Source organism: Bombus vancouverensis, chromosome 5, assembly GCF_051014615.1.
Source record: "Bombus vancouverensis nearcticus chromosome 5, iyBomVanc1_principal, whole genome shotgun sequence".
In the NCBI taxonomy this organism is placed as follows: Eukaryota; Metazoa; Arthropoda; class Insecta; order Hymenoptera; family Apidae; genus Bombus; species Bombus vancouverensis.
The window spans coordinates 16,607,935-16,626,169 of NC_134915.1; the positions used below are offsets into that span (position 1 = coordinate 16,607,935).

At 38.1% G+C, this 18,235-nt stretch overlaps 3 protein-coding genes and 1 long non-coding RNA gene across 4 annotated transcripts; 2 read left to right on the forward strand and 2 right to left on the reverse strand.

Moving 5' to 3' along the window:
- Window positions 1–122: 122 nt before the first annotated feature.
- On the reverse strand, window positions 123–3,201 carry LOC117158616 (uncharacterized). Its single transcript, XM_033337711.2, has 2 exons — window positions 2,918–3,201; window positions 123–2,720 (listed from the first exon to the last, which is right to left on the reverse strand). Exon 2 carries the CDS (start codon window positions 2,680–2,682, stop codon window positions 1,126–1,128), a length of 1,557 nt encoding a protein of 518 aa, XP_033193602.2. The 5' UTR covers window positions 2,683–2,720; window positions 2,918–3,201; the 3' UTR covers window positions 123–1,125.
- Window positions 3,202–4,557: 1,356 nt separating this feature from the next.
- On the reverse strand, window positions 4,558–8,422 carry LOC117158618 (uncharacterized). The gene is made up of 4 exons (XM_033337713.2): window positions 7,684–8,422; window positions 5,759–5,955; window positions 5,432–5,654; window positions 4,558–5,103 (listed from the first exon to the last, which is right to left on the reverse strand). Exons 1-4 carry the CDS (start codon window positions 7,696–7,698, stop codon window positions 4,693–4,695), a joined length of 846 nt encoding a protein of 281 aa, XP_033193604.1. The 5' UTR covers window positions 7,699–8,422; the 3' UTR covers window positions 4,558–4,692.
- Window positions 6,126–7,054, forward strand: LOC117158619 (uncharacterized). The gene is made up of 3 exons (XR_013058315.1): window positions 6,126–6,610; window positions 6,730–6,826; window positions 6,924–7,054. It is a non-coding gene; the product is annotated as an uncharacterized LOC117158619 (long non-coding RNA).
- Window positions 8,423–9,647: 1,225 nt separating the features above from the next.
- On the forward strand, window positions 9,648–13,149 carry LOC143302392 (uncharacterized). The gene is made up of 3 exons (XM_033337716.2): window positions 9,648–9,796; window positions 10,156–10,408; window positions 11,584–13,149. The coding sequence occupies exons 1-3, from the start codon at window positions 9,782–9,784 to the stop codon at window positions 12,072–12,074; spliced, it is 759 nt and encodes a 252-aa protein (XP_033193607.1). The 5' UTR covers window positions 9,648–9,781; the 3' UTR covers window positions 12,075–13,149.
- The last annotated feature ends 5,086 nt before the right edge of the window (window positions 13,150–18,235 follow it).

Consider the following 18,235-nt stretch of genomic DNA (forward strand, 5'->3'; position numbering starts at 1 on the left):
TCTCTGATCACAAGAAATTACAAATATAATACTCTTATTTTAGCTTTGATAAGGAAAGAAAGAGAGAGAGAGAAAGAAAGAAAAAAAAGAAAGAAAGAAAAATAACATGTACAAACGAAATGTTACTATTCATGGATATTTATTTTTCAAAGGAGATAGTTAAGAGATCTAATTCTTTATGTAAGCTATTGTGCGGTGTTACACAGGCCTACAAAATTCAGACTTACAAACGATTAATACACCGTAAGATTTGTCGATAATTGTATCGAATTCTAATAGTACGCATAAAAGTAAGACAAACAGCGAGTTCCAGATACTTTTCAGCCATTAAAAGTTGTATTGTATCATGTTTACCCCCGAGATTTTATGCGTTTATATTTAAGATACAATTGAAGGCAGTACGCTTATGTGAATGGTAACTATACATACATATATGAAAAAAAATATATCAATGTATTTAAATAAACGCTATATATAAACCAGTTCAATCGCGTATAACAAAGGATAATAAGGTAGAATAATAATTAATTAGAGATCGCTACAGCAGGACTGATAGCTCTGTGTATTGCTTTTTTCAATACATCGGGGCAGACATGATACAGCCAAATGTAAATGTCACGATAACTTAACGTTACATTTCTCTTCTAATACAAAACATAAAAAATTCACGACGTGATTACATTACTTTAATAAATTGCTAAAAAATTACGTTTACTATCTGATCCAAAAAGTTCAATATATTATCGGAGGAGTTACATGAGGGTCTTAATTATATTTTTTAAAGTAATATCATTTACTTTGCGATCATATGAGTATGTCGAGTAGAGGTGAGTGTGATGATTCTGTATTTTACATGATTGCTAAAAAAATATACAGATATATGTTTATTCTCGAGAGAAAGAGAGGCGAGTTTATTTCAGAACTTTTTGATCAGATATGATCGAATGCATTTATCGATAATTTATAAATTATTTGTTGCCAGTCGTATTTAATTGTGTTTAATATATACTACAAAGTGACTTATAGCAACGGCACGTTTCATTATTACGAATAATTTTTAGCAATCGTCTTCAGACCTTGTACGACTTACTTTTATACCCGTCATCTAAAAGTTGCAATTTATACTTATAGCGCGTTCTGCAGTCCAATTTTATTGTTTGCTAAGGATACATTATTATTTCCACTAGTATAATTTGCAGACTCGTTTCTTAATTCACGGAGTATCATATCTCTGACTGACTCCTCCTTTTGCTCTTCATTGCAATCATCTTTTATTTCCTTCTTGACATTTACTATGTCGTGATCTTCTTGAAGATGCAAGACTAAAGAAGGTAAGGCATAAAATATTTTGTCACAAAGATTGCACTGGAATGTCTTGCCATCTGTTGCCTGTAAGCAGTACTCGTAATTTTTCATAGAACTATATGTTTGTCTATGCAACGCTAAATGCTTTTCATGGTCCATAGCGAGAATAAATTCGTAAGAACAAATTGGACACTTTAAGTTATGCTTTGTCCACATTGTATGCGCTTTTAATCGATGCAAACTATCATAAACTTTACCACAAACAGGACACTTCATGCATTTATGATTATTTAGGGTCTCTCTGCTTTCGTATAATCCACTACATTCCTTACATTGATAAGTTCTTTCTCTTTTACATGCATGCTTAAACCAATGCTTTTCTAACTGTGGTAACAAATCAAATACTAGTTTGCAGAGAGTACATACGAATCTTCCTCGATGATCTCTTTTCATAGTGAAGTTCGATGCTCGTATGTCCCAATGTTTTTCGAAATTATTTTTACGCATTAAGTTTTCGTTACAAAACTCACATTGGTCCTGATGTTTAGATAGATGATTAAATAACATACCAGGCTCTGTATTTGTGTAATTACAAAAGGAACATACAAAAGTATCATCTTCCTTGTACACATGTGAGTGTAAGTGTTTTTGGAATGAGTTTGAAGTGAAAAACATTGCACCACACGCTGGACATTTTAAATAAGGTTTACCTCTTTCAGTGTAATATAACGGCAAAGGTCTGAAGCTTTGTAACCAGCCAGCATTATCTTTGGAATCCAGAATATTTTGCTGATCCATAGAAGACTCTTCGTAATCTATTTCTTCCATGGCTGGCACACGTTCGTCTACGTCGGTAGAAATGATTGAATGTTCTTCCTCTTTTATTTCAACTATTGGTTCATGCTTCGGTATCAGTTTTCTCAACAATAAAACTTTATTATGTCGCTTAGAGCGATGTCGAGATTTAGACTTTTTGTTAGCCAAAGAACGTTCATTATTTAATTTCTTTGTCATTAATGCATTGTCCGATTCCAACTGCGTTATTATTATAAACTCTTTATTATTAGATACAGAAGTAACATACGACAAAGGTGAATCCGCTCTCAAGTCATCCCAGTCACTGACAGTGGATTCACTAGTGACTTCTGAATCATTTTCAATGGACAGAAGTTCAGAGGATACGTCGTCTTCTTGTGATCCAATGTCATCGTCATCATCTTCCGCGGAAAGGAGCGCTGTTCTTAATATTTCTCCATTCGATATTGGATATTTATCTTTTTCATAGCTTTCTCCATCGTTTCTTCTCTCGTTAGTTTCTTCATTTCCCATTGCGGTTTTTGAAAAATCTTTGCATTCTGAATCCTCTAGCGTTAGCATTTTGCGTTTGTAAAAATCCTACGATTTGTACTTAATTACTGCAACACATAAAATTAGACATTACTCTGCTAATAAACTGTTTACACGAAGAGTTCTCAAAGATGAAACATAACCTCAGCTTCCATTTTATGCACCGCGTCTTTCACTTTTAAACAGCTCAATCGTAAATGAACGATGATTAAATCAAGTCCTTAAACAGTCGTTGTTAATGATCAAGTAAACAAATTGTACTTACATGTGAACATTTAACGTGGCCCCTCCTCACGACGCTCTTTGCGGTGCAAACATCGATTTGTATCTGCGTGGAATTCTTTAAAGACGTATCAAAAGACGGACAAAAAAAGTATGTACCATAACGTGAATTCGTCATTTAATTTCCAAAATTCCACGCGAAACTCGTAAGTCTCGTAGTTCTCATTATTATTCACACTTGAATAACTTTGATCAGCTGTTTTCTGATTACACAAAATTGACAGGACGTCTCAGTTCGCGTCCAACCGATGACCTGCCGATGGTGACACGAAAAGTATCTCTCAACTTCTCTTGGTCGAATTTCTTGTATTTTATGACATTTATTCGAGGTAAAGAAAGACTACTTGAAATACCTGTTACGATTATGTCGAAAATTTCTGCTGTTTACGTATAATCTGATTAATTATTTCTAGTAATGAAATTTTATTGTTATATTGAAACGCAATATACAACTCCGCGTACCTTATACGCGTAGAACGTATAGTTGAGAGACGCTGTCACAGGAATAAGCCATGTATGTGACTGTATGTAGATATAGAGGAGGCATAAGGAGGGCTCGGAGATTTATTAGAACACATACGAGAAATTAATATATTTTTAACATCGGTATTTGTATCTTTACAAAATTATCATATAAAATCATTGTAATATACAAAATTATTGGTACTACATTGTACTTAAATGTTAAATGCGTGTGTACCTCGACAGTGTGTATTTTGAAAAGCAAGAGGGATAGAACAAAAAAGAAGAATAGTAAGTTGACAAATATTTTTCCTTAACTATAACAAAAACTGTTCTGTCTTGATTCTAAAATTATAAACTGTGGCGGCACGGGCCAGGGAACTTTTCAACGGCTCCGGATACAAAGCGCGACGCCGCCAAAGCGCAACACCGACGTGCCCAATGAACCATCGATATCTTCACACTCTTTCCGCCGAATTCTCGGAAGAGCATACACGTGCCAGCACTGGCGGCACATCTAATGAATGCACGCTAGTGGGGATATCGATGGGCTACGAAGGGAAGAATCTGCGCGATCCGAAACAAAAGCAGAGTCAGTCTGTCTTGCGTCATTAAATGTGTAACTCCTCGGTCCTATTTGATAGTAACGCGTCGAATGACATCTCGGTGTCTATCGTTATTTGTTAGTTGTTACCTGTTGTCTGTTAAGTGTAATTGTTGATTATTAATTGTTAACTCTGATTGTTGATTAGTTCTAATAAACTGTTATTCGTAAAAACACCAAGAGTAGTTTCTTACGCACCTATCACCATACCACCTCAAAACTATAATCTTCGATATCGTTACTTAATTACGTGTCAATGTATATAAATACATGAGACATATTATCTACAACAAGTCCTCACTCTTTCACAGAATACTTATTTAAAAGTACTATATTAAATTAACAAAACTTGGAGCTTTTAACAAATGCAATAGCACTTATTTTTTAAACTTTCATACATAATTCCTCCAAGTTAATTATATATTAACAAGCCTCAGTTCATTGTAACAAACGAATGTTAATACATTCTACCCTTTTGAATTATGTTAATTAAAACATCCTATCTATCATTTTGAAATTGGAGGAAACTGATCTCAAAGACTGACTGGGACTATATATCCCAGTTTCAAAGATATGTTTTATCTAGTTCAATGTATACTACAGTACAAATTATTATTGCCTTTATCGTTGGAAGAAAATTCGTCGCGAAAAAGTTAAGGGGTTAAAGAGCCTCTCTCTTGAGAATCGGCGCTTCAATTCTTGCTTCGCTTTTTGTGTTCGTGTCCATGACCGAAGTCGGCAGCGTACGCATGTGGATAGTCGTAACCGTGGCCGTGACCGTACTCGTGGCCGAAACCGTGTCCAAAACCGGCGCCAAAACCATGAACGAACTGCGCGGGCAACGGATGGCCATGCAGCCCGTGGCCATGCAACACAGGATAAAAGTGACCACCGCCATAACCTCTACCGTCGTATGCCGGTGAGCCAACCGGACCAGCGCCAATCAGCGGGATCGGAGCTGGATGGACCGGAATCGGAACTGGAACCGGGACCGGTATTGGAAACGCTTGCTTTACCGGTACTGGATACGGTTGTTGTACTGGCACCGCCACGGGGTGCTTCACCGGTATTGCAATTGGGCGTTCCACCGGGACCGGAACTGCCTATGGATAAGTAGATTTCAAAGATGAATTACCTGTTTTGAGAGGTAAATTCTGTGAATGAAAGTAGTTAGATGGAATGTGGACCGTTTAGGAGGGATTACAAAGGTTAACCTTTAGTTGGACAGTAGCATACAGAGTGATTTCGAAACTGTAGTACAACCGGAGAGGTAAGAATAAGTCGAAAATATAGAATAAAATTTGTTCATACCACGTTTTGAAAATATAGGGTAAAATATGGATTTCAAAAAGATTGTTAAGCGAATATAGAACGAAAATATCGTTTGGAAAACGAAACGCGAGGTAAAAGAATTTAGGGATGTTTCCTTACCTCGTGTATCGGAATGGGAACCGGGACCGGTCTGTGAATGATCTTTTCGATCGGAACTGGCACGTGATACGGTTTCTCGATGTAAACTGGCTGTGGAACAGGAACTGGTCTTTCCAGAACCACGTGTTTCGTTATGTATACCGGAAACGTTTTCAACAAATTGGCCCCCCCAATTGGTAAAGAAATAGCAGGTACTCTACCGTATGATAATCCGCCATGCAATCTATCAATCACAAAACGTAAGCATCGTCATTCTAGAGATTTCAAGTCAAAGATGATTCCAATCGAAAGTTAAAAATATGAATTACGAATTTATGATATCATTACCCTTCATGAGCTAAGTTAAAGGGAGGAAATTTGAGCCCTTTCCAACCTGGATCACCTAACCATGGTTGTCCATGACCGTACCCATGAGAATTTGGTATTCCAACCCATCCGCCAGCTTCTGGTATTCCCCGTTTACTTTGTTTCGTATCGTTTGTTTCTGCAGTTAGCGCGTAGCCACAGCAAAGTATTAGGAACAGCTGAAATTCAATGTTTTTACAAAATTACTTTATAATCGTTTAAAGTCAATCCAATTCTTTTTCATTTCCTCGTGCTTTGTATCTTTACACTTCTTGACAACGCAATTTCAACGCAAGTTCTTCTCATAAATTTAGAGATATCTAACTCACCAATTGAAAAATCAAATGATTCCAAGTTTATCGACTCGTTAGTAACTTTAACTTTATCCTGACGTTGTCTACCTTTAGTTTGATTGTTTGAACCGTCGAATGACAGGAAATGGTTGGCTCGCTGTTACCACGAATCTATCACGTTTGTTTAACACGGTGTTGCGGATTTCTTAGCGTACTTGGCTCGGATCCAGGAATGATCAAAGAATCGCAATTCATCGGACGTGTTTGTGTTTACTGATCGGTCTCAAACGTTTCTGATCTTTTTTTAAGCAAAGAGGTTAGCAAAGTGAGTTAAAGTAAATTGTACTAAACATTGTTGCCAATATTTGACGGCCACAATATGGAAGCTTAGAAAGAACAGAAGAAAATAACAAAGTCCTATGTTTCATCATGGAAGCAGTATTCGATAAAACATCGTAGTCAACAACACTAATTGTATAATTACTGTAGTACGTGTTATAACACCTATACGTACTTTATACGCACACGTAGACACCTGTAGGTACGTATACATAAAATATTAACGAGTCACGTAGTGACTGTACTTACTTACATAATTTAATTTGTGGTCGTTAATGACTATCGATCATTAATAAAAAATAAATAAATAATAACAATTAGAGGACCGAGAAACGTTTCTGGAACTTTGTGCCGAGTACACGTATTACGAATTGCACCTCTCAATGCTACATGATGTAAAATGGATTGTACGAAAAAGGTAATTGTACTAAATTACTACCTTCTACTAAATTACGTGTTCTGTTTGAAACATTTTCCGAATAACCAGCAATTCTTTGAGATAATTGCATTTACAGATTGAAATGACTGACTGTTCTGTTTGCAAGGATTTTAGATTATATATAATTATGAATTATATAAATTACACGTATGAACAACATACAGGGTGTACCGAAAATCGTGGTGCAAGTCGAAAGGCGGTGATTCTCCGTGGAAAAGTAAGTGGAAAATGTAGAATGACGACGATTGCCGATACAAGCCTTCGTTTTCGAGAAAATCAACTATGAATTCCGCCCACTTGACTGTCGTTACTTTTCAAGCGCACGTAACGCAATTTCATAGTCGATTTTTTCGAAAACGAAGAGTTGTATCACGATTCTTCGTTACATTCTGTATATAAAATATTCAATGCGAAATACTCGTTATAATATTCGGCGGGAGAACCAAATCTCTTATATAGGTTATATTTTTTAATCAGATATAAATATTAGCGTCGTATCCAGCGCCAAGGAGTTAATACTCGTGCATATAATATAATATATCAGATTATATAGCCTTACAGAGATAATAGTTCGACGAATAGATCGCCAATTAAAGATTTTGTCATATAACTGCGGATGGACGTTGTTAAGAAACTGGAATTTACTTAGAGACTAGAGATCATTAAATATTATAATAAGCGCTTTAGATATATTATATATTTTTGTATATTATGCGTATTCTGTACATTTTGACACGTCTATATGTATATACGTTATATATTATGTATTATGTATTTCGTCTAATGCTTAAATATCCGCGGTTTACTTATGATACTTGCTGATTTATGTTTCTTACCGAGATCATAGACATTGTGGTCTCGTTGAGGAGGAACTGTTCGTCAAATCGAGAAAAGCGTTAGCTTTATATATTCGCCGTTTGTCGAGGTAAACAGATCGATAGTTCCGGATGGTCCAAGTCAGGTTCCCGTGTTTGATAGGATCAGGAACTCGACCTTGTTGATTGGCGAGTTTTGTATTTCCGGTGAAGAAAGTTGTTAAATACTTACTATAACGAATCTGGTTCACGTTGACGCTGTATTCGATGGCCACGCGTAGCACTGATCTCATATCTTTACTCCAAGTGTTTCGTCGAATTGAAACGTCTATCACTAGACCACGGGGTTTCCCAAAATCAAATAAAAAGACACTTCGACCGACGCAAGATTTATTGTAGACTTTAGGTTTACTTTTTTAGATATTAAACTTTCACGATGATCGAATCAAGTATTTGTGATCCTGCGGTTTTCAATCGCGTAATTCTCTTTTTCTCCTTGCAGGTCTGCCCTGAGAAAGTGAACCGGAACGTCCACGAAACGTCGCGCCATAACAAAGCGCAACACGCTGTTAATGAAACACGAAGAGACACAACTATACGTCGTAGGATCGATCGACAGCCTATCGAAAATAAAATTCCGTTTGAAGAAATTGCCGTTGCGCAAACGATAGACAAATTTCTCTGCGATCTTCAAGTTTTAATACTTATAAGCGGCAGCGTATGTTCTCCGTGAAATCGTTTCATCGACACGATCTTCGTATGGTCGTAAAAATACATAAAGCTTGCTGAAGTTGAGCGAATCGCAATTCGTGTCACGATTTAGAATCGGTGAACGCATAGCATTCTTCGGTTTCTGTAACGCGGAGCTGTCGCCTTTACTCGGCCAACGAGATCAACGAAACCGGCTGGTCCGTTTCTTGCACCAGTGTCGCTGGTTTGTTTCCGCGTTGGCCGCATCCGCGAACTTTCTTAACTTTCATTTTCTAATACGTACGAGCTACTTCTAATGCCGGCCACTACCTTTCATCCATTATTCATCGTTATGAACGCCGGTGAGCGCATAACAGGCTTGTAGTACGTACGTATTAGCCCTACAATGACGAAATACCTGACGGTCAAGTTAGACAACTTCAATTAACTTTCAATTAACCAAGCGAGTCGTTGGTTCGTCAAGTACAAGGTCTCAAGTCGTATCGATACGCTTACACGAAGCAAGTGATTTATTATTTGATTAACTTTTATCACTAGTAACGTTAATTTTTAATGATTAACCGTTCACGCGGTACCGAATTAATTATTAAATAAAAACAGTTCTGTGTACGAACAAGCTTATTCAAAAATTATCGCGCCGTACGCGACAAATTTTCAAATTTCATTTGTTCGCTTGCAGATAACGCCTTGAACAAACGAACCTTACAACCGACTTGTTTTCGCATCGCTGTAACTCTCTTTGACTTATCCTCGTTAATCATCGATTCGTTCTTACGAACTAAACTCGTCGAATTGTTCCACGATACGCACGTTCAGCTATAACGTGAAGCGTCTTTTCCTAACGCGCGTCTCACGCTTACGTGAAAGACACATTTGTATTCCCTTTTGTCTACGAGCGCAGCCACGCTTCCGCCAGGATATGAAACAAAAATGTCACGAAACTACGCTTCAACCGCATAACCAGGTTGCTATAGAACCGTGTCACGATTTGGCGCATCGCTATTCTTATTAATTTGAATGTTCACGTAGACAATTTTCACCTAGCCGTCGCTCGGCTATCTGAACGATCTCGAAGACGGATACCTCGTCACGCGAAATTGTTCACGTTCGTTCTAATATGTGAATGACGGATGATACCGTCTCGTCCAGTGTTATGCACATAGTCATGCTCGTTATGCGTAAACGAAAGAAAAGCGGTCACGACCGCTATTTGGCCATCACCCAGGATTGGACGCAGCGAAAGTCCATTGAGTTCGAACCAAGACAACGACGGTTCCTTCCTATTGCGATGTGTCACCTGTGCATGCCCTATAAATACTTATGGGGGTCACCGATAGCGAGCGAACGCAGTTTTCCTTCGGCCTCGTAGTTGCGAGCTAGGATTTAGGGAGCGTCTCGAGAATCGATCATGAAGATTATTTTGGTATTGTTTCGTTCGTTCTTTTCTCTTCTCTCTTCTCTTTCATTTATCCTTCGTCTATTTAGTTTATTTACTTTTATCGTTCTTGCAATTTTATTCGTTTCTACTGCCACTGTGTTTCGTTGCTTTTTCGTAAAACAGCGAAATTCGTTTTGGACGGTGATAAAGTACTCGGTGGTTAAATTAGCTGCGAATAAGTGATCGAAGGATTGTTGTGTGGTTTGAACAATTTTCGTATCAACAGTGAAGTTTCAACAGTATGAGCTTGTTGTGTTTGTAAAATAGGATAGAACTTTTCTGTTTATTTCTCTTTCTTCTACGTTCTTCGTTCACCATTCACACGATATCCCGTTCGTTCGCAGGTCCTGTCGTTGTTCCTGGCGGTCAGTGCGGCAATTATCGTTGATAAGCACGAGAAGACTAAGCCTGTTGCGTCGAAGAGACACGACAAGAGAGGACTCGTAAATTTGGAATATGGTGTACCCGATCATCCGTACGGTCATCCTGAACCGGCGCCTGTCTTCGAGCCTTCTCTTCCGGACGTGGGTGGACACTTGGAGTCCGTGATCGCGCCTGTAGCACCTCCGCCACCGCTACCTGTAGCGCACGCAGCTCGTTAGTACTTTACTTACTAGTTTACTGTGTTTTAATTATATTGAAAATTAACGGCACGCTGATCACGATATTAACTACAAATTATAGTAAGATACAGGAATCATTGATTTGAAATTAATTAACACAAAGTACGATAATCGATACAGGTAGACACAATATTACGAAATATCTAATTTATTTGTCATATTCATGTCGCGCGGTTGAATGTTTATTGACGAGATTTCTTTCGCGAGATACAAAACGACATGTAGTACTTCGTTTGAAAAACCGATGGTCACCTTAGTTTTTCTAAAAATATCGCGGAAGCAAGAAATTCGCGTACACTGTCATGCTCGCTATACCTTTACTCTTATCGTTGATTATTTGTGAGAGAAACGTCGATGCAATAAGCGATTACCTTGTATGCGTAATGATAAGAAATTCGATCGCGTTATTACCATTGCTAAGTCCATGTCCGAAATGGGATACACGGTCGTCAAAGAGAAATTCTTGATAACGCCCTTGAGCAATGGTAAAAGCGTGTGTCGAAATTACGAAAGAAAAGATTATTAGTAACACCATTCGTCGTTTAGAACGTGGCTTTGAGCAAGCGATGGAATTTAAACGTCGAATACGAATTAGAATCGACGACGAGAGGGACTTCCTGCGTCTTCTTCCTCTGCCTCTCTGTAACCATTCCATTCGATCGCGCGATATTTAGCACACTTGGTGCAATTTGGCGCGTTAAATATTTTGTTATTGTACAATTAATTGCTAAATCGTCAGGAAGAAATTATTCGCGTATTTTCAAGCTGCGATAAATGCATCCTCTCGTAGAACACGCAACACGGTGTTTAAATCCCATTCTTAGGTCATAGTCATCGCGGATAAATATTCGCGCGCATGGCGTTCTGACGAACGAAACATCCGAAGACCACGATGCATCGAGTCGTACAGATCTGCGTAAATATCTAATTTACTAATTCAATTCGTTAATACATTGACGCATTGAGTTCTCGGTTCTCGCCTCAATTCTCGTACAAACCAGCGAATATAGAGGTAGCGCTGTGTCCGGATATCAACGCGAGTACAACCGATATACAAAATCCGGAAACGGAGCTGGATCGCGTCTGGTCGCAAGAAGACGCCAAACAACTGACCAAACTCTGACTGAAATCTCTTCTTTATTTCAACAGCCGCAGTTCCAGTACCGGTGCCTCAGCCAGTGCCGCATCCGGTTCCAGTCGCTGTGCCGCAGCCAGTGCCGCATCCGGTTCCAGTCGCTGTGCCTCAGCCAGTGCCGCATCCGGTTCCAGTCGCAGTCCCCGTGACGAAGCACGTGGCGGTGCCTGTACCAGTCGATCGAGCGGTCCCAGTTCCTGTGGATCGTCCTGTTCCCGTGCCAGTGGCTGTTCCCGTGCCAAAACCGTATCCGGTCCACGTGGAGAAGATCGTGCACGTCGATAGACCAGTGCCAGTACCGTTCGACAGGCCAATCCACGTGCCAGTGGATCGACCAGTAGCCGTTCCTGTTCCAGTACCCAAACCGTATCCGGTTCCGTACGAAAAGGTGGTCCACGTGGACAGGCCCTATCCTGTTCACGTGGCAGTGCCTTACCACGTTCCCAAACCTTATCCAGTACCTGTTGCTGTTCATGCTCACAAGACGCATGGATGGTTCAAGTAGGGTTTCTTCGAGATATCTCTGTCGGTTAACCAAAATTTCCTACGTTGGAGCTACTGGCGGTCGATGGTTGTGTACGATAGCGTTGAGAGGTTTGGCATCGTTTCGTCGATTTAACGCTTTGGCCATTTCTCGTCTCGCGTGTTGGAATTAGATTGCGGGGTACGTAGCTGTTTAAGGCCATTTGAGGATGCGCAGAATTGATATATTGTAGAAAAATATGTAAAATATCCAGAGCAGAGTATTTCTGAGAGTTGTGACAGGCGAAACGAGTCTCTACTCTTTTTAATTGCGTTCACAGAAGTAACTCTGTTTCGAGGGCAGATTAACGCGCGTCGTCTGGTACGTTTCTCTAAGTCTTACCACCGACGATTTCTAAGCATCCAGTCTATCGACCCTTAATAATGCACCGACAGTTGTTAACGCACCGACCGAAGTGAGAAAAATGACAAGTTTTTGACAAAAATTTACCACACCAGCAGCGTATTTGGTACAAAATTTGAAACGAACTTGCTGGAGTTTGTAATGAAAGGGAGCTACGGAAAGTTATACAAGAAACTGTATAAAGAATCTGTAGAGAAAAACTAGAGAAAATCTTGGACAAATTGGAGTAGTTTTTGTTTTTAAATTACAAACCAGTTGTTTTGACTGCGTTGGTAGCTCTTGCGTCAACTCTTAACTAATATCGTTGTATTGTACAAGTGGCTGCTAGAATTTCATTTAGATCATTTAATTTTATATGCTAAAGATTTATCGATAATTTTTATCGAGTATTGCGCGTATAACAGAAAGTAAAATTAAACGATCCAAGTGAAACTACTACGACCATTTCTAATCTAACGAGACCAGTTGAGCGTTAAACGACTTTTTCCAACGTTATTTTGGCTAATCGTCCTTCCGAATTTTCTGACACTAGTCCATTCCAATAGTACAGTAATTGTTGCTAAAACGTTAGAAGAGCGAATTGCGTGAATGGTGTACATAGTACTACGCACTGACACTGCCAACAATTTTTGTATCTTGATGAATCTTTAATACGTTTATTTGTCGTTACATAAACGAAATTTAATACCGTTAAGGATTTTTATATTAACAGTTTTTTCTTCTTTTTTCTTTTTTGATACGTTTGTAGTTGTACGAGCGAGGATTAATAAAGTTCTCCCTTAGAAAGTATGATTCGCTTGATTTGTAGCGACCTTGCACGAAAAAGAAAGTTACAGCTTAGAAACTTTCCTGTACTAGGATTTCTTTTGCGATAATTTTGCATAGATCAACCCTTTAATCACGTTGAAATGTCAAACAAGTAATTTCCATCGATTAACGTATTAAGACATGTAGGTTATGTAATTTGAAAGTTCGTTTATCCACGATTCATTTTAACTAAACTATCAATGAGATTCGTGCAGGTTCCATACGGAAATATATTAATTCCTTTTATTCCTTCAACTGTAAACAGTCGATATATCCGATTTTATATCAACGATCGATAACCGTATATAATCAAACCAAATTTCTTTTTCCTACATTTTCTACGTATTCTCGATCGCCACATTGGAGATGCGACTGTTCGGACGAGAGAATTTTCGGGTAGCGAAACACGCGCGTCTTCATGTGATTCTACCTTCTTCTGTCAGTTCGTGTTTCAACAACAATAATACGGAAACAATTACAAGCAAGAAAACGTAACGTAGACATAATACTCTACATAAATATTTCGTACCGATAAATCTGAGTAATTTTCAATACATCAAACTGCGTCGAATCGTATTCCGTATGCGTCGTAAACCTAAATGTAAAACGCCTAACCTAACCTAAAATGTAAGTCTAAATGTAAAACGCGAGAAGAATTTATTGTCGCTTGCACTCGAATATTTCTTATTGATCCGTATACGAAATAATAATAACGAATAATAACGAATTAACGAATAATACGAAAACAATGACAAGCGACAAAATACAACGTAGACGTAATATTCTTCCAATTACTCGCGCATTCTACATAGATATTGCTTTAAACTGGTAAATCGTTCAGAGAAATTTTCAATACATCGAGCTGCGTTCAATTGTATTCCGTTCGCGTCTCAAACCGTCTAAGTATAAGACGCGGGATGAATTCATCGTCGCTTTCATTGTAATATCTTTTTAGCTCGAGCTTCTAAAGCGTTGATAACAGTAGTAACACCATTGCGTGCCGAATAATGCCAGTTGGTAAGACGAGGCGTCTTAATATCCGCTTACGAACGAGAGTGTATATGACGTTAGAAATTGACAGCGATATTAATAAAATACAATCGCACGTCCTTGGCGCTGCCACTTTGTTACACGTAGGATTCAAATGGATTATCGTAAAGTCACACCTAAACGTGTAAAACGCGCATATATCGTTCTGTCTATCGGTAAAGGTCAGGTAATTCCGCGTAAGGTGCACTATATGAGGCGATGCGGACACGACACTATAGAGGGTGTTCGGGGCGTAGAAAAGATTCAGGGGTTGATCGTTGGAGCTGAGATAAGACAAAAGTCAAGAATAAAAAGATGGCGTTTTCGGCCTTGTCTTTTGCTTACTGGCGATTAAAGGATTATGCGCGTGTTCTTGGCCAATGTACAGATCGCTGAGAAATTGAAGTGCCTTTGCTCGGTAACTTAGCGTAGATTTGTAGCGTATTTGTAGCGTAGATTCACTTCCCGCGATTTTTTTGAAGTTTTTACCATACGTTATGCGACATATCACCTAAACATAGTTCCATTTTTAGAGAAGATAGTCTTAGTAGCTAGTGAAGATATTCGTGTTAACAATCTTGCTGGTCTTAACACGTATTCTCTATAGTATTTGTTTCTCTTTAAGTGTAATTATAGTTCAGGTGATGGAAACTTTTATTAAAAAAAGACGAGTTATGCAGAAGTGTTTATGACGCATCGATCGATCTGGCGTATCATTTCCTATAAAACAAAAAAAAAAAGCTTGAATCATTGAAGTGAAAAGATTGTCAGTTTGAAATACTGAAAAATAAGTGCTCGCGTGATCCGCGATCCGAGGAAGATAATCGCGAGAAATCCTTCGATTTTTCATGCGATTTAATTCCAACGTTTTACAGCATAATTAATTAACAGTTTCGATAATACGTCGAGTTTTTGATCCGATCTGATGCTGTCGCGACTATCCTTAAATTAAGAAAATACGTACCAAGGAAAGCAATGTCTGATAAATGTAAAATCTGATATACAATTATTATTGTTCTTGCATGATTATTATTTTCGAAGTATGGCAAAACCGAGGGGTTTTATCGCAGTGGAATAGAATGGAAATAGACGGTTGAAACGTATCGAAAAGGAAATGAAACGAGTCGTTGCGTGTGACAAATGTAATAATAGGTAACGAAACACGTTTACAAACGTTTACGTAAATATATGCAGATTAATCTAGCGCTTGATTCGAGAAGACGTCATTTAGCTTGCTAATAACTGAAATTTAATACACAGCAAACGATTGTATTTACTTGGTTTATGTGTCGAGTCATAAAACTAGATGACTCGCGTAAATTATTGCCGAGATGATTTTATAGACATTTCTAAGCGAGTATCGTTTAATTACATAAAATTATGATAATTACATTGTATATATATCGACGATGTTTAGGATCCTATGCGTAATTATAATACAGATAGAACAACAGAAAGAAGGAACGATGAAATAAGTGGAAGAATAATTCCTTTAAAATTGCAATTAAGCTACTGTATGCTATATATATATATATAAATAAGTGGAAGAATAATTCCTTTAAAATTGCAATTAAGCTACTGTATGCTATATATATATATATATATATATATATATATATATATATATATATATATATATATAAATAAGTGGAAGAATAATTCCTTTAAAATTGCAATTAAGCTACTGTATGCTATATATATATACAATGTAATAATAGTGAAAGTAACGATTAAAATTCATCGTTATTTATTCGACAAAATGTCGTATATATATGCGTTAATAGAGCGACACGAATGGCATTAGCATAAAATAAAATAATTAAACGGATACAACAGTTCGGTTAAACATAGTAAATATGCATCGTTTTGTATTATAAATTGCACACGTAAAACTTTGCAATTCCAACGTGTTCCACTAACAGTTAACTATAGAATGCTCATATTTAATACATTCTTCTGCACCTTCGCGCTCGATAGGCGTTACACTTGACACCAAAGAACAACGTAGTGTCGTGCACAGGTGCAAATCTATAAAAGCGTCGTTCCGTTATACGAGAATCGCACGTTTCGTTATACGCTTAAATCCAGTACATCGATGGGAAATTTCATTTTTCACGGAATCCAATGTCAGAGAAAGTCTAGATGAATTTTATAACGGAATTTATGCAACGTTTCAATTTCGATTGCTCTGGTCGAGTAAAATATTTTCTAACGTCAGACTAGTCGAAAATTTAAATCTCTCACTCTGCGTTTAGGACAAAGCGTACAATTTTACTAGAAAAATTGTTTCACTTTCAAACTTTTATTCCGTAGAAATCTTTTTATTATAAAATCGACCCTGTGGACTCGACGTGGAATCTGTTGGAAAGCGATATTTGGAGACTGATGGTTGAGAGATTGAAATTTGTCAACTCGATTTTATGTTTCGTTTGAAACGAACAATTTCAACAAGGTCAACCTGTCAAAGAACCCGAGAAGAACGACACCCGAAGAATAAAATTGTGAAAACGCAAGCGAAGCAATGGTTTTACGTGTAACGATGTAACACGTTGTTTCGTAACGCGTACAATTAACTTATCCGATCGTAGTTTATTTCTTACAGAAAATGAATTGCGCGAAAGACGATATCTTGTCGAATGATGCGTAAAGCGTGTCTTAATAATTTCAGCGTTGCGTAATAATTTAAAAATGTTTTGAAGATATCACGCTATTGTTAGCATCGCACACTTTTCCCCGAGTTGAACATATTTCTGTTTTCATCGTTTACTTTTACGATCATGCACACCACTGTCGAGCAGACTTTCTTGTACATCGTGTGACCATTAACTAAGCAAAAATATCTAATTTCACAATATCTCGTTGTTGTATGGAAGACGAAACAGCCGGAGGACAGTTTCGGTCGATTTGGACGCAGCATAAGAAAATACAGAGAAAGAATCATTTTTCTTCGTTCGTAAATCGGGTCGCAAAATTTCCAAGCGAAACGATCGGTAATTTTAACGTTCGATAAAATTGTTCGATGTAATTGACGATCGACCTCTTCGCAAATCGAAAATAATGTCGTCAACAAAATCCGAAGTACATCGACCAACTCCATTTCTTTCACGAGGCAAAATCAAAATGTCAGAAAATCGTATTCGCCAACTAACACGAAAATCTTTTCGCCTTCGTGCGACACGGATGACACGCTAATATAATATTATCCGTTGTACCGATCCTCGTTTGCGTGAAATTTTGCGAAACTTTACAACGCAAGAGAATCTGCATGTTTGTCCCGTTACGTTTCCAAAGTTGTACCATATTATCGTAAAAAAAACGGTACGTAGCAAAGTCGTAAAAAAGCGTGCACAGTGGCTACAGAGAGTATCGACAGGTCGTTGCATTTATTCTGTCGTTTATTCCGTTTCAGCGCTCCCCTGGTGTTTTGTAAAAATGCAGGTGGAGGAACGAAGACGATAGAAGAGACGAGACGCGAACAATGTTGAAATGAAACTGTAATATCATTTACACGCTAATTAATTAGTATGGCTAATCAGTATGCTTTCGCGTAACTAGGAAAATTTGCAGATTTTCAGATTCGTGAGGATTAAACCGATTGGAAAAAGAAGCGTAGAAGACGATGGAAAAGCGCTCGGTTGGAAAATGAGGATACGCGTCCGAGGAGAAGGCGGCTGATACTTTCCATAGTCTTCGTACGCCGGAGTGAACTTTAGGAAAGAGGAGAATGCGAGGAAAATGAGATCGAACGATATATTGTAGGTTCGTATGGATAACGAGAGAAAATAGCGAGAAACAAGTGCGAGAAAACGGAAGGAGAAATAGAAGAAAGAGAAGAAATAGGCGATAGAAGAGATAGACATCTGTTTAATCAAAGAACTCTGATCAGCTACCACTGTCGCACAGGTAGCGCGAAAATCGGTTGTACGTGGTGACGCAGGAGTGGG